This window comes from Phocoena phocoena, chromosome 17 (genome assembly GCF_963924675.1).
Source record: "Phocoena phocoena chromosome 17, mPhoPho1.1, whole genome shotgun sequence".
NCBI classification, from domain to species: Eukaryota; Metazoa; Chordata; class Mammalia; order Artiodactyla; family Phocoenidae; genus Phocoena; species Phocoena phocoena.
This window is the reverse complement of record NC_089235.1, coordinates 79,426,592-79,440,083: the sequence shown is the minus strand read 5'-3', so window position 1 is coordinate 79,440,083 and position 13,492 is coordinate 79,426,592. Positions and strand designations below refer to the sequence as shown.

General features: G+C 62.8%; 1 protein-coding gene across 3 annotated transcripts in view; it reads right to left on the bottom strand.

The window, feature by feature from the left end:
- Positions 1 to 13,492, bottom strand: part of ADGRB1 (adhesion G protein-coupled receptor B1) — a 70,991-nt gene that overhangs the window by 44,281 nt on the left and 13,218 nt on the right. For 2 of the 3 annotated variants that reach the window (XM_065895540.1, XM_065895542.1), the window contains exons 6-16: positions 13,064 to 13,239; positions 12,590 to 12,754; positions 12,275 to 12,376; positions 10,571 to 10,677; positions 10,165 to 10,359; positions 9,929 to 9,997; positions 9,102 to 9,210; positions 5,564 to 5,707; positions 5,027 to 5,102; positions 4,820 to 4,922; positions 3,890 to 3,933 (exon numbers count right to left, since the gene is read on the bottom strand). In XM_065895540.1, coding sequence (XP_065751612.1) covers positions 3,890 to 3,933; positions 4,820 to 4,922; positions 5,027 to 5,102; positions 5,564 to 5,707; positions 9,102 to 9,210; positions 9,929 to 9,997; positions 10,165 to 10,359; positions 10,571 to 10,677; positions 12,275 to 12,376; positions 12,590 to 12,754; positions 13,064 to 13,239 — 1,290 coding nt within the window. The remainder of the gene's footprint in view (positions 1 to 3,889; positions 3,934 to 4,819; positions 4,923 to 5,026; positions 5,103 to 5,563; positions 5,708 to 9,101; positions 9,211 to 9,928; positions 9,998 to 10,164; positions 10,360 to 10,570; positions 10,678 to 12,274; positions 12,377 to 12,589; positions 12,755 to 13,063; positions 13,240 to 13,492) is intronic. The other variant, XM_065895541.1, reaches the window with a different exon arrangement.

Here is a 13,492-nt window from a genome sequence, read left to right as displayed (position 1 = left end):
ACAGCCCTGCTCCCAAGGCCCTCATTGCCACTGGTCAGGCTGGCGTAGGTGTGCGGGGGTGGGGGGGGTGGCCTTGAGCCTCGCTGTGAGCAGTTACCTCAGCTGTAGATGTTGAGTCTGTGTGTGTGTGTACAACTGGGGGCGAGGCAGTAGGGGGTCTGCCCTGTGGGTGGAAGCCTCTGACTCAGACTTTCCAAGACGACTGTGTCACATGCTGGACTGTTACGTGTGGCTGGAAGAGGAGGCAGCCCTCCACGCACATGACACGTGAATGACTACACGTGAACATGCGTGAGTGACTCCAGATGAGACACAGGGTCAGGGATCAGAGTGTGACCAGGCTCAGGGCTGAGAGTGTGACCAGGATCAGGGCTCAGAGTGTGACCAGCGTCAGGACTCAGCATGTGACCAGGGTCAGGGCTCAGAGTGGGACCAGGGCCAGGGCTCGGAGTGGGACCAGGGTCAGGGCTCAGAGTGGGACCAGGATCAGGGCTCAGAGTGTGACCAGGGTCAGGGCTCAGAGTGTGACCAGGATCAGGGTTCAGCAGGTGACCAGGGTCAGGGCTCAGCGTGGGACCAGGACAAGGGCTCAGCCTGGGATTGGGAATCTAGGATAATTCAGTGACCAGGGCCCAGTCATGGGTCAGAGATCACTACCTCTCAGCTGATGGTCACTGACGGCTCTCACCCCCCACTGGCACCCCCCCCCACACACACACAATTCTGCAGACACGTGAGACCCTTTCTCCAAACACACACAAACACAAGCCCACACCAGCACAGACCTGATCTCTAGGTACACTGGTAGAAACAGACCTGGGGCCCTGTCCCTGGTCCCCATTTCAGGTCACCTGGGAAACCCTTGGTTCCTTTGAGCCCATTTATGTGAGAAGTGGCCCCGCCCTGCGGTGGAAGGAGGTGCTGTCCCGCACAGAGCAGGGGGGGAAGGTTGGGGGAGGGGACAGAGCCAGCCACCCTCTCCCCGTGGCCCCCCTCCCCCACTGTCAGCCTCTGGGTCCCAGGCTGTCCAGCTCTGGATCAGATGCCTCAGTCCCCACTCTGAGCTGGACCACAGTCCTTCTGGAGCCTCAGATTCCCCAGAGGTAATAGGAACAGTCAGCAGGGCTCCCAGGGCTGCACCCAGAACTGAACAGGGAGCTTGTGGGCAAAATGTGTTTCCGGGGGCTTCAAACACAGCACAGCTGTTGTCACCTTCCCACTGTCCTCAGGGCCCTGGAGCGAGGTGCAGAGACCTTAACAATCCCATCTATCCAGAGGTGACCAGCGGTGGGCAAAGCAGGCCTGGGGCAGTGGGTGGGCTCCCCACACCTGAGAGAGGAAGGGCAAGTGGAGGCCATGGCCAGGGGTGAGCACCCCATGGACCTGGCTGCTGTCCTTTCCTCCACTCTGCTCTCACACGCAAGGAGGCAGACTCCGCCACGGGGATGGAAGGCTGAGGCTTCTGGAGGGTGGAATCTGCCCCAGACTATGCAGCCCCAAAGGACAGTGAACTTGACACTGGGCTGGCCAGACCTCTCACGACCTGCTGTCCTGGGAGAGCAAAGGAGACGGGTCCACCTCTCTGGAAAGCAATTTACTACCAAGACCTTGAAATGGTCTGGGGGACTCAAAGCCAAGGAAACAAGCAGAAATGTGAGCAGCGCTGTCCAAGTGAGGATGCTGGGCCGCTGGGTGAACCGGGCACCGCCGGGGAGCTGTGGGCAGCCTTTGAACAGCCTGTTGGGAGGGTTTCTGGGCTGTGGGGAGGGGCTTGTGCTGACCTCAGGGGTGGACTGCAGCCCCTGCACAACCTCCCACGATGGCCAGGGGGTCCAGCCTGGGTACTGCGAGAATGTGGGCCCTCTTTCTTGTTTTTTCTTTTTTCACCCTTTTCTGATACCCCATTTTGTACAAAGAGTTTATGCCACTTGCGAAATCCAGAGAAAAACAGTCGACGACAACCAAAGGCAGAGGGCCAATTTCCCAGGGTTCTAGGGCCCACCCCAGCTCTCCCCCAGCCCAGCTCCCGGCCCCAGACCCTGTCCTCACACCCTCAGAGCCAGAGTGGGAAAGGGCAGTGCAGCCTGCCCTATGGCCCTGCACACACGGGGCCTTTGCACTGCCTGTTCCTTCTGCCAAAATGCTTGTCCCCAGACACCCACGTGTACAGTGCTGTGTCAGGCCTCTGCTCAAACACCACCCTAGAGAGGTTTCTGTGAACCTGCTCTGAAAGGCACCTCGCCCCACCTGCCACTAGATCCACTGCCTCCACTTCTGGGCACGTGGCACGCCCTGACAGTTTCACAGGGATCTACACGTTCCTAATTTCCTGTTCCTACTCATCAGGCGTAGGAGGAGGCTGAGGGCCAGGACCTTGTAGAGGAGTGCCTTCTCAGTGGTCAGTAATCACTGGGGGACAGGTGGGTGGGCGGGTGGGTAGATGGGGAGATTGGTGGGTGGGTGGGTGGATGGATGGATGGATGGATGGGGTGGATAGGTGGATGAGTGAGTGGGTGGGTGGATGGATGGATGGATGGATGGATGGATGGGTGGATGGATGGATGGATGGATGGCGTGGATAGGTGGATGAGTGAGTGGGTGGATGGATGGATGGTTGGATGGGGTGGATAGGTGGATGAGTGAGTGGGTGGGTGGATGGATGGATGGATGGATGGATGGGTGGATGGATGGGGGTGGGTGGGTGGATGAGTGAGTGGATAGGTAGATAGGTGGGTGGGAGGATAGGTAAGTGGGTAGATAGACGGATAGAAGGGTGGGTGGGTGGATGGATAGATGCATGGGGGATGGGCGGATGGATGGATGGGTGGAGGATGGATGGATAGATGATGATCACATCCCTCCCCAACAGTCTCCATAGTTCCTGACACACTGCCCCTACAAACTGGCCCCATGGCCCTTGCAGCCTCCCTGCAGCCCTGCACCTCTCTAGCTGCCTGTTCTTCCTGGCCACGCCCCATGTTCCCCCTGTACCTTCCGACCTCCACACTTCTGCTCAAACTGTGCTTCTGCCCGAGACCCCTCCCTCACGTTCTCTGCAGGGAAGAGTGTCCTCCTTGAGTGTCAGCCACTCCGGGAGCCCCCCCGACCTTCCGGGACGCACCTCCGTCACTGCACTGCCCATAGTACGAGGGACTCGCCGCATGTACCCCCTGGCCCGGGTGCTGGCCAGGGCTGAGGGAAGCGGGTGGTAACAATGACATGCAGCTCTCTGACTACCCCTTGAGGGGAAGGCCCAGGCCTCCCCAGGCCCACCTGGCCCATCAGGAGCCAGACGTTAAGCTCCCTCCTGCCCGGTCTCCCCAGATTCTGACCCTGCTCACCTCTGAGGGCCGCCCCCACTTTAGGGCCTTTGCACAAACTCTTCCCTGTGACTACACGAGACCCCACCCACCTTTCCCTTCGCCTCCTCGTGTCTGGGAGGACACCCTGCTCTGGGTGCCCACACGGCCCCGTGACCCCGAATCACAGCCCAGCCAGTCCAGACCAATGCCCCGCGCCCACCTGTACTTGCCGCGCTGCAGCGCTGGCCCGGGACCCCAGAAGCCCCCGCCTCTACTTCCTCTCTGACCCCTCTGGGTGTCACCCAGCTGCCCCAGTCAGTGGCGGCGCTCCTGGTCCGGGGGACTTCCACACCCCTCGGGACCCCTGACCGTGGACTTCCCTGGGAGGAGAGTGAGGCCGTATGGGTGGGCCCCCTGCTGCCTCAGAGCCTGAACTAGGCAGGGAGAGACTGTGCTTGACAGACGGGGTCGGGGGGACGGTCGGAAGCCCTGAACCTGAAGCCCGTGTCCCTCCCCTACTGGGTCAGCCTCCTCCCCCATCCGCCCACCAAGTCGGGCCCGAGGTCACAAAGCCCAGATGAACTTACACATCCGTCTCATCCCACAGGATACAGGTCTGGTTGGTGGTGCCCTGGAGAGAGGGGAGGGGTCAGGCCACCTGCCGCCCTATGAGCCGCACCCGAGGGTCACTGTGAGATCCACCCGTGGGTGTGCCAGGCGCCCTCCCTCCGCTGTTCCCCAGAGACAGAGTTTTAGGAGGAGGAACTGAGGCCCAGAGCAGGGAAGGGACTGGCTCAGCCCCTAGCCCTGCTGTGTGGCTTTGGGTATCTTCTGTCCCCTCTCTGAGCAAAGCTGAACGGCAGCGGCCGAAGCCCAACTCTAGATGCCCAGCTGACCAGTCCAGCTGAATGCAAAATGGGCTAACACGGAAAGCCTGGAGTCGGGGGCACAGGTAGGGCTCAGCAGACACCCCCGTCCCGAGGGCTGCGGTGTGGTAACGGCAGGGTTCCCACTTGTAAGGGAGGGAAGCCAAGGCACAGAGAGGTTGAGCAAAGCCCCAAGGCCTCACAGCGGGAAAGGCAGGCCAGGCTCTTCCCACAGCCTGGCCCGGCGCTGCCCTGTCCTGGCTGGGTAACCGGGGCGGCTCCCGCTCTCGGCTGGTCCCAGGGCTTCGTGGCGCTGGCTGCTCTGAGGCCCGAGGGAAAGCCCCAAGAAGCAGGGTGTAGAGGGTCCGTGAGGCCGGGGCAGGTGCGTTTCTCAGCAGGGGACGACTCTCTCTTCCCTGAGGGAACGGTCAGGCCGACGGGGCTGGGTTGAGCCTCAGCTCCCACACGGCCCTGCTGGATGACCCTGGGCAAGTCCCCGCAGCTCTGCCAGCCTGCATCCCCGCCTGTCACTCGGGCGTAAAGGAGCTCTCTCTCAAGGCTGACGCAAGGTGGGGACGTGTGAGCACGCGCCACACGTGGGATCAGGCAGAGGGGCACACGCACGCACACGTGCACACGGAGAGCACTCACGTTGTACATGTGGGCGAACTCGATCTCCAGGGGTGTGAGCAGGGAGCGGGGAGGGGGCTTCACGGTCACCGAGATGACCTTGGAGTTCAGGACGGTCGTGTTCCTGGGGGAGAGCCGGCGGGCTGTGTCGGGGTCGGGAGCCCTGCGCCCTCACCTCCCCCAGGCCTGGCCTCCCTGACCCCCACCCCGCGTGTCCGCGGTGCCCACCTCTGCAGCGCCAGGAAGCTGCCCAGGTTTCTGTAGAGCACGGTGCCCACCACGAACACGGACGAGTCATCAGCCTCTGGAAGAGAGCACCGCGGTCACCCTCCTCCCGGCCACCCACAAACCGGGACCCTGCTTGGGCAAGGGGAGTGTGTTTCCCCCCACCGACTGCGGTTGCAGCACTGCCTGGAGCTGGGGGGACTGCCTGGGTCCCCCTGAGTGACTCCTGAGACCCGGGGGCTGGCAGGGCACAGTTCATCTTCGTGGGAACCAGAGTCACCTGCTGTGTGACTCCAGGCAAGACCCTCTCCCTCCCTGCGGTGAGGGTGTCCATCGGTCCATTCAGCCAAGGTTGCCTGGGAGTCTCCCAACACAGGGAGGGCAGGGAGGGCTTCCTGGAGGAGGGGGCAACCTGGGGAACACTGAGAAGAAACGAACGCCACCCTAGCTCTTGAAGCAGCAGGCCAGACTCCAGAAGGAACTTCCTGGGGGGTAGCCTCGGACTCTGGGGGGCCCCTCCCACACCCCGAGGCTCCTCACCTGCCAGCCCCGTGGAGAAGACGCTCTTGGACACAGTGACCCTGTCCTCTGGCACCTTGGCCCAGTCGCCCGTGGCCCGCCAGCCCTTCATAGGGAAGCTGATGTCCGTGGCTCCACTGGCCGGGAGCTTATGGATGCTGAGGACTGGGGTTCAGGAGGGAGCAAGAGATGACAGAGACAAAGGGAGACAGAGACAGTGAGACGCAAAGCTGGTTCATGAGAGGAGCCTCGGCCCTGGGACGGGGAGTGGGCCCCAGAGCCCAGGACCATGACACGGGGGTGCTCCTGGCTCAGAGTGGGTGCAGCGTGCATGGGGCCACCCAGCCAGGCGGGAGCCTGACACCAGCCTCCCCATGAGGTCCAGGGTCCGGGCGGCTTCCTGGTTCCTTCCAAGCCCTCAAATGACACCCCCACCCCAGCAGGAGCCCTATGGCCCTTATGAGGACCCAGGCCTGGACCCAGTCCCCGTGGCCCCAGAGGTGCCAGAGACGGGTTCTGCAGGCAGGTCTGCGGCCACAGAGGGACCCACAGGGCGTGGTGTCCACCTTGGTGCCCCTCCCTGGGACACTGGAGCCCAGCCCTCCCCCTTTGGGCTCTGCTCTGTAACAGGGACAGGGACAGATCCCCCCTCACAGGGCCAGGACTGTAAAGGGGCCAACAGATGGACCAAGGTGGAGTGGGGACCCGGGAAGGAAGGTGCTGGGTGTGGGGAAGGGCTCCACTCAGGGTGGAGGGGGACGGGCTGCGGGGACACAGCACGTATGGGGAGAGGCCAGGGCAGGGAGAGCTGGCAGTGTGTAGCTGTTTCTCCCGAGCTCTCCCTGTGGGTGCCTGGCAGGCCTGCTGAAGACACCAGCCCCAGTGGGCTCTGTCCAGCCCCACCCCAGGCTTCCCAGAGGTGAAGCGGCAGATGGGCCTGGGAGGACAGGAGGGGGTGGGGTGGGGTCCCATCGTCTCTGAGCCCCTTCATTCCAGGCCCACTCACTCCAGGCAGACACTGCTCCCCTCACCCAGCACCCACGGCCTGGGTTGGGGTCTGCACCGGGCGGCCTTAGGTGTAGGGGGAAGGGGTATGGGCTTAAAACCAACAGCCTCACTTGCCCAGCTGTCACCTGGCCTTCCCCCAACCCCGGGGCCTCTTCCCCAGCAAAACCCCACTGACCAGCTGATGCCCACCTCCATACCTTTGCTTGTGCAGCGCCTGCCCGCACTCTTGTACCCCTCCAGGCCTGGCTTACCTGGCCGTGCACCCCTCCCCCACTGGCCGTGCCCTCCCTGCATCTGTGTGGTCAGCTCTGGGGCCCAGGGCACCTTCCCTGCAAGAGGGACGGGCGCCCCTCTCTGGGCACCCAGCCCAGCACACGGCAGGCCCCCTGTGGCTGAGGCCCTCACCAGGGACAGAACGAATAAGCGAATTCATCCGCGCCACACGCTTCCAAACCCCAGCCGTGTGCCTGGGACTGTCCTAACGCTGGGGATGCAGAGGAAAGCGAGACCCTCTCCAGAGCTGACAGGGAGTGGAGGAAACAGACAGTGACCCAAGTAGAGAAGAAATAGATGGACTGTGGTCCGTTGGGCAGTGATGACCCCTGGGTGGGGCACTTCCAAACAAGGTGGTCAGGAAGTCCTCCCTGAGGAGGTGGCCTCTGGAGGCCACTGGAGGAGGTTGGGCTGCTTGGATTCCTGGGGCAAGTGTTCCAGCAGCAGGGCGTAGGGAGTGTGTGACGTGTAGGGTACGTGGGGTGCACAGGGCGTATGGGTGCGCAGGGTGCATGGGGTGTGTGAGTATACGCGTGGGGTATAGGGGGTGTGTGAGTATATGCGTGGGGTACATGGGGTGTGTGAGTATATGCGTGGGGTACATGGGGTGTGTGAGTATATGCGTGGGGTATAGGGGGTGTGTGAGTATATGCGTGGGGTACATGGGGTGTGTGAGTATATGCGTGGGGTATGGGGGGTGAATGGGGGGTGCATGGAGTGCACGGTGTGCGAGGTGCATGGGGCGCACGGGGTGTAGGGTACATGGGTATGTGAGTATACGAGGGGGGTAGGGGGTGAATTGAGGGTGTAGGGTACACAGGGCGCATGGGGTGTATGGGTACATGGGGTGCACAGTGTGTAGGCATGTGGGGTACATGGGTGTGTGAGTATATGGGGGGCTAGGGGGTGACTGGGGGTGTGAGGGTGCGTAGGGTGGGATGGCTAATGAGGACTAATGGGAAGGAGTCCAGGGCTTCCTTTGGTGACAAAGGGTGGGCCCTGAGCGCCCCTCCAGGGACCATGGGCGGGGCTGGGTGGCTGGGGAACCAGACTCCACAGTGAGGTCCTGGGCCAGGGGGGCTGAGAGCTGCAGTAGCCACCCGGTCCCATGCCCGCTCACGCAAGGCTGCATAAAAGCCCTCCCCTCTCTGGGCCACTCCCATCTCACCGTGAAGAAAGGCCCAGTCAGCCCAGCGAGGAAGGGAAGGAAGGCAAGGAAGACTCAGCCGGCCTGGTGCCACCACTGATCCCACCTGCCAGGTAACCTCCATTAGCACCTGACCCCCCAGGCCCGAGTCTCCCCACCTGCGAGATGATGGCTGTCCCTGATCCCCTGGCCTCAGAAGTCGCCCCAGCTCTGGGGTCCTGAGCTCTAAGGCAGAAAGGCAGGGCCAGCCAGCGCTCTGGGAATCTGCGGCTTAGCAAACGTTTGTCCCGCCCTGGCAGGTCCCCAGGTGTGTGCTAATGCGGCACAGCTGGGCTAGGATATGTCACTAGAGGCCCGAGTGTCTCTGCAAGGATGTGACAATCTCCCTCCTTGGTGCTGTTAGGGCCACAGCCGGGTCCAGCGCCCACTCCTGGGTTCCCCACCGTGAGGAGGAACCCTGACAATGGAGATTGTCTGGGGAGGCAACCCAAGACAGGGAGGACTTGACAAATGAGGCCCAAGAGAGCTATTTAAGAGGACGTGGATGACAATCGTTAAATCTAACTGCTGTAGTATTTGTGCCGATGGTCGCCACTGAGCTCTCAGGTCCCGGCCCACTTACTGCTCCTTCGGACCCACAAGGCCAGCGCCCCTGCCTTCCCATCAGAGAGAGTTGCTCAATGCCACGGAGCTGGGTGGAGCCAGGCCCCTGTGACGAGGCACTTCTGGGAGCGGAGGACCACGGAGTCCTGCCTTCAATGTCCCTGCACTGGGGGCCCCGGGGCGGGGTGGGGACAAGTACAAGTGGGCCCCCTGCCCCAGGGAGGTGGAAGCAAGGGACTGGCTGTGGCTGGGACTTCCTGGTGTGTCCCACGATTCGAGGTCTCCAGGACCTTGTATGGGTCTGAGGGCCCCTACGCCGACCCCCTCCCGGGGTCACATGAGACCATCATCAGAAGACTCGGGTCTGTGCACCTGAGGATACAGAGGTCATCTTAGAACCCGGCCCGGGGGTCCTGCAGGAGGCATCTGGCGCTGCTTGTTTATAGACAAGGAGACTGAGGCCGAAGCGCCCTGCCCATGACTGCGGGGCAGGGGCCTGGAAGTCGGTGCAGCGAGGGCTGGGCTTACCCAGGTTGTCTGTCACCTGGTACGCGTCCCGCAAGTCCTTCATGCGGAAGCCGATGACGTCCACGAAGTCCTCCACCAGCCGGAACAGCTCCTTGGCGTTGGGGCCCATCTGGAGGGGAGGCGGGGGTCAGGGACATAGTGGGGAGCAGCCCCGCCGAGAATGCCGACAACCGGAGCTCAGGGTCCCCAAAGACCCCTGCGCCCCAGCAGGGACACGCCCTCTCACTGCTCTGCCTCTGCCGGCCTCCTTCCCTCATCTGTTCCCTCCTTATCAGGGTCCTGTCGGTCACTCCCTAGCCCCACAGGGCTCTGGACCCGACTTGGGAAGCAGATGGGGACCTGAGTCTCCATCGCCATCGTGTGCACGAGAGCACTGAGCCCAGGGGGGCTGCTGCACTCCAGCCCGGTGGCCGGGGGTCCAGCTGGGAGGAGAGCGGAGGGTCTCTGGCCACTGCAGTCCCCACTCCGGGTGCTGCCCTGGGTACAGGAGTATTGGCAGGTTCCAGGTCAGCCTGGGAGGAAGGGAGGCGGACCGATTTCTCCAGATGAGAAAGAACCGCCACGTCCCGGTGTGTACCCCACGGCCAACACGTTTTCTCACGCCCCTCCCCGAGCCCCGCGTGGTGCGCCGCTGTCCTCTGACGGGTGGGGAAGCCGAGGCCCGGAAGGATAAGTGACGTCCTCAAAGTCACGAGACTGGCAGAGGCTGTGCTGGGATTTGAACCCAAGACCCCACCCTGAGCTGGCCTGGGGCTCAGGGAGCCACCAGAGAGGCCCGCGCCCATCCTGCTGCTCTGGCCGCAGGGGTCCCGGACTGGCGTCCCTACCAGCTGGGCCTCCTCCCACTTGTCCCGGTTCTCCTCCGCCAGCAGGTTGCTGATGATCTGGACAAAGTTCTGAAAGGAAGAGGAAGAAAGGCCAGTGAGCAGAGAATAAGGCACGAGAATCACGGCCCAGAATGTGACCAGGGTCAGGGCTCAGCGAGGGACCGGGGTCAGAGCTCCATCTGAGGTCAGGGCTCGGTCTAACGCTGGGGTGGAGGACCGCCCTCCTGGGCGCCCACCTGTACATCCCCCGGGGTGGGGCTGTAGTACGCCCTCCGGAAGATCTCTGTCATGTTCCTCAGGACATCGATGGTGGAGAGCAGGTCCCCGCTGTAGCTGGTCCCGTCCTGGGAGATCTCTACCAGTGTCTGGATGACCTCGGAGACCCCCTCTCCGGGCAGCCCGCGCTGGGCCTTTGCCAGGTGCTCCCGGGTCTGGGGAGGTGGAGGGTACGAGTGCCATGACGCTGCAGGTACCAAGGACCTCCCATGCCCAGAGGGTCCTCTGCAGCCCGCAGCCAGTGGCCGTGGCTGACTCACGTCCACAGGGTGTGCCACTGGGGACACAGGGTTATGTCTGAGGACGGAGGGCAGAGGTGAGCCCTGGAGTGATGGGTGGGGCGGGAGACCCCGGGGCCGGCCTCACCATCATCTGGATGTTTCGGTAGTCGATGGAGACACAGCGGATGTAGGTGGGGGGCTCCCAGTATGCGATGCCCTCCTCGTCCAGCTCACAGCGTCGCAGGATGAGGCCTGCGGAGATGGTGGGTCAGCTCCGTCTCCCACTTCTCTGGTAGATGCCCGTGTCCCGGGTGGGAGTCCCACCCCCAGCTCCCAGGCGCAAGCCCCTCTGGATGAGACCCTACAGCCCTAGAGGCAGGCACTCGCCTGTGGCCTCATTCCAAGAGCAGAGCTGGCGTGGGGGCCAGGCATCCCTTAGTTTCTTTCACTCAAAACATTTCTTTTTTTAAGTGTTTGTTTGTTTGTTGCTTTGTTTTGTTTTGTTTGGCCGTGTGGCTTGTGGGATTTTAGCTCCCCAACCAGGGATTGAACCCCGGCTCTCAGCAACGGGAGCTCGGAGTCCTAACCACTGGACCGCCAGGGAATTCCCTCACTCGAAGCATTTCTGAGCAGACGCCACAGGCCAAGCACTGGCACCTGGCAGGAGCCAAACCTGCAGGCATCCCACCGGCGTGGAGGCAGAGCCCTGGGCCGAGTGAGGGGCTTCAGTGTTCAGCCCAGGGCCTCTCCTCGGGCCCCTTCCTATCCAGAGCCCCAGGGAGAACCCAACAGCCTGGCCCCTGCCTAGCTCCACCCCTGGGATCAGGGGGCCCCCGATGGCCCGGGTGTGCTGCGGACACTGGGCAGCCTCGGGGCTGACTGGCATCAGGTGTCGACGGCCTGGAACACAGGCACAGCCTATGACTCAGAACTTACTCCCAGGGAGCCAGGCGCAGCTGTGTACACACAGCAGCGATGACCTTAGGGAAGTGCCACAGCCCCGTCACCCAACAGGAGCCACGGGGCAGGACAGGACACCTGCTCCACAGCGTGGTGCAGAATCCAAATGAGAGGTCGTACATGCAGACAAGAGGCCAGAGAAGTCACACCATTCCGTGACGTGTATTTTATTCATCTGGCTTCCCTGTATCTGTAAGACGCTACCCAGAACATGTATTATTCTGGGTAGGGGGGCTACAACCACAGCTGGAAATACACAGCCTCTACCACGTGGACCAGCCCTGTCGGGTGGTGGGGAACTCACAACACACTTGTTTCACAGAAGGAAAACCAAAGTTCAGAGAGGTTAAGTCACTTCCTGGATGTCGCACAGCAAACAGGGGTACAAAACTGCATGCAAAGAGGAGCAAAGAACTGCATGCAAAGAGGGGCAAAGAAAACCAAGCCAAGCTTGATGCGCCCGGCCCCTTCTGGGAGCCCACCCTGCTTCTTCCACACCTCCCATCACTCCACAGGGCTGCACAGGGATTAAGATGACCGTGTTCAAAGCCAATTTCCTACTTAATGGCCCCCAAGCCCAGGGCAAGTGTGTTAACTCCTCTGTGCCTCAGTTTCCCACGTGTAAATGGGTGACCTTGTGGGACCTCGCACTAAAGGGCTTCATGCTGGCGCTGGCTCCTGGTGAGCTCTCAGGACGCGGCGGCCCCGGACCCCTGCCTGTACTGTGCCAGCCTCTGTGTGCACAGGGCTGCCTGGGCAGGGGTCTGGGCCACGTGCCCTGAGCTGACAGCTCCGTGGGCGGGCCTGAAGGGGCATCTCGGTGCCTCCCCTGCACCTCCGTGAGGAAAGGACAAGAGTTCCGCACAACACCTGCCCCACCGGCCCTCACCTGTGGCGTTGCGAGGGCACCGCACTGCAGCCACCTCTCCCGCCGGGGTCTCCTTCCAGATCACAGCACCCAAGCTGTCCTCAGCACAGATCTCATGGGGCTCTGCCAAGGGGCTAGAAACGTGAGTGGGGGTGGGGTACGGGGGGTGGGCCGAGACCTGGCAGCAGGGTCAGGAAGGCCAAGGCCCTTGCAAGACATCTACCCTCACGAGGGGGAGTCTTTCCCCAGTAGAACTAAGCTCCAAGCTCCCTCCCCCGCCACTCAGGAGGCCCCTCCCCAGAGTCCAGCGGTGGGGTGGGAGTGCGGGACGCTCACCGGGACACCGCTGGGCACTGCACTGCCGGTATTCATCTTGTGGGCCCCGGCAGGCTGCTCCCCCGAAGAAGGGCCCCAAGCAGGCGCGCTCCCGCCGCTGTGTGCCACCTCCACATGTGACGCTGCAGCCGCCCCACGACGTCCAGGCCTGCCACTTCCCATCCACTGTGGGACACGGCCATGCACAGAGCCACGAGGATGGGGGTGAGGAGGGTGCGGACACAGGGACGCAGGGGCAGGAAGCCACGAGGAGAAAGAAGTCGAGACCCAGGGCGGGGAAGCCAGAGCCCAGACTGATTCAGGATAAGACAAATGCCTCCTGTGCACTGGTCCCTCACGGTCACCCCCCCCGCCCCCCACACCCCCAGGGCCGTGTACAAGGGCCCACCAGGAGCCCCCCGAGGTCTCACCCCTCCCGAGTGGCTCACGCCCACCAGATCCCCCCACCCGCAGGCCCTGGAGCACGGCCCTGACCTGGACACTGCTGCAGGAAGCAGTCTCGTGTTTCCACCCAGTGGCCCTGGCACTCGGCGCCCCCGTACGAAGGCCCGTTGCACTCGCGCGTGCGCTGCTGCCGGCCCTGAGAGCAGCTGGCGGAGCACGAGCTCCAGCTTGACCACTCATTCCAGTTTCCATCCACTGCCCGGCCCAGGGGAGGAAGGGGACAGGAAGGCAGCGTGAACACCCAGGGCCCACACCCAGCCTGGGGCACAGGCATGAACACCCCACAGGTGTGGCCCCCCCCCCACGAAGTCTGAGGCATGGGTGTGACACCCAAGAGGGCCCATCACCCCAACGCCCACGGTACGCGAGTGAGAACGCCCCAAGGTCTCCAACCTTCAGCCTGATCACAGCCTGAGCTTCCAACCTCTGAGCCCCCTAGCAGGTGGGTCTGAGCGGGCA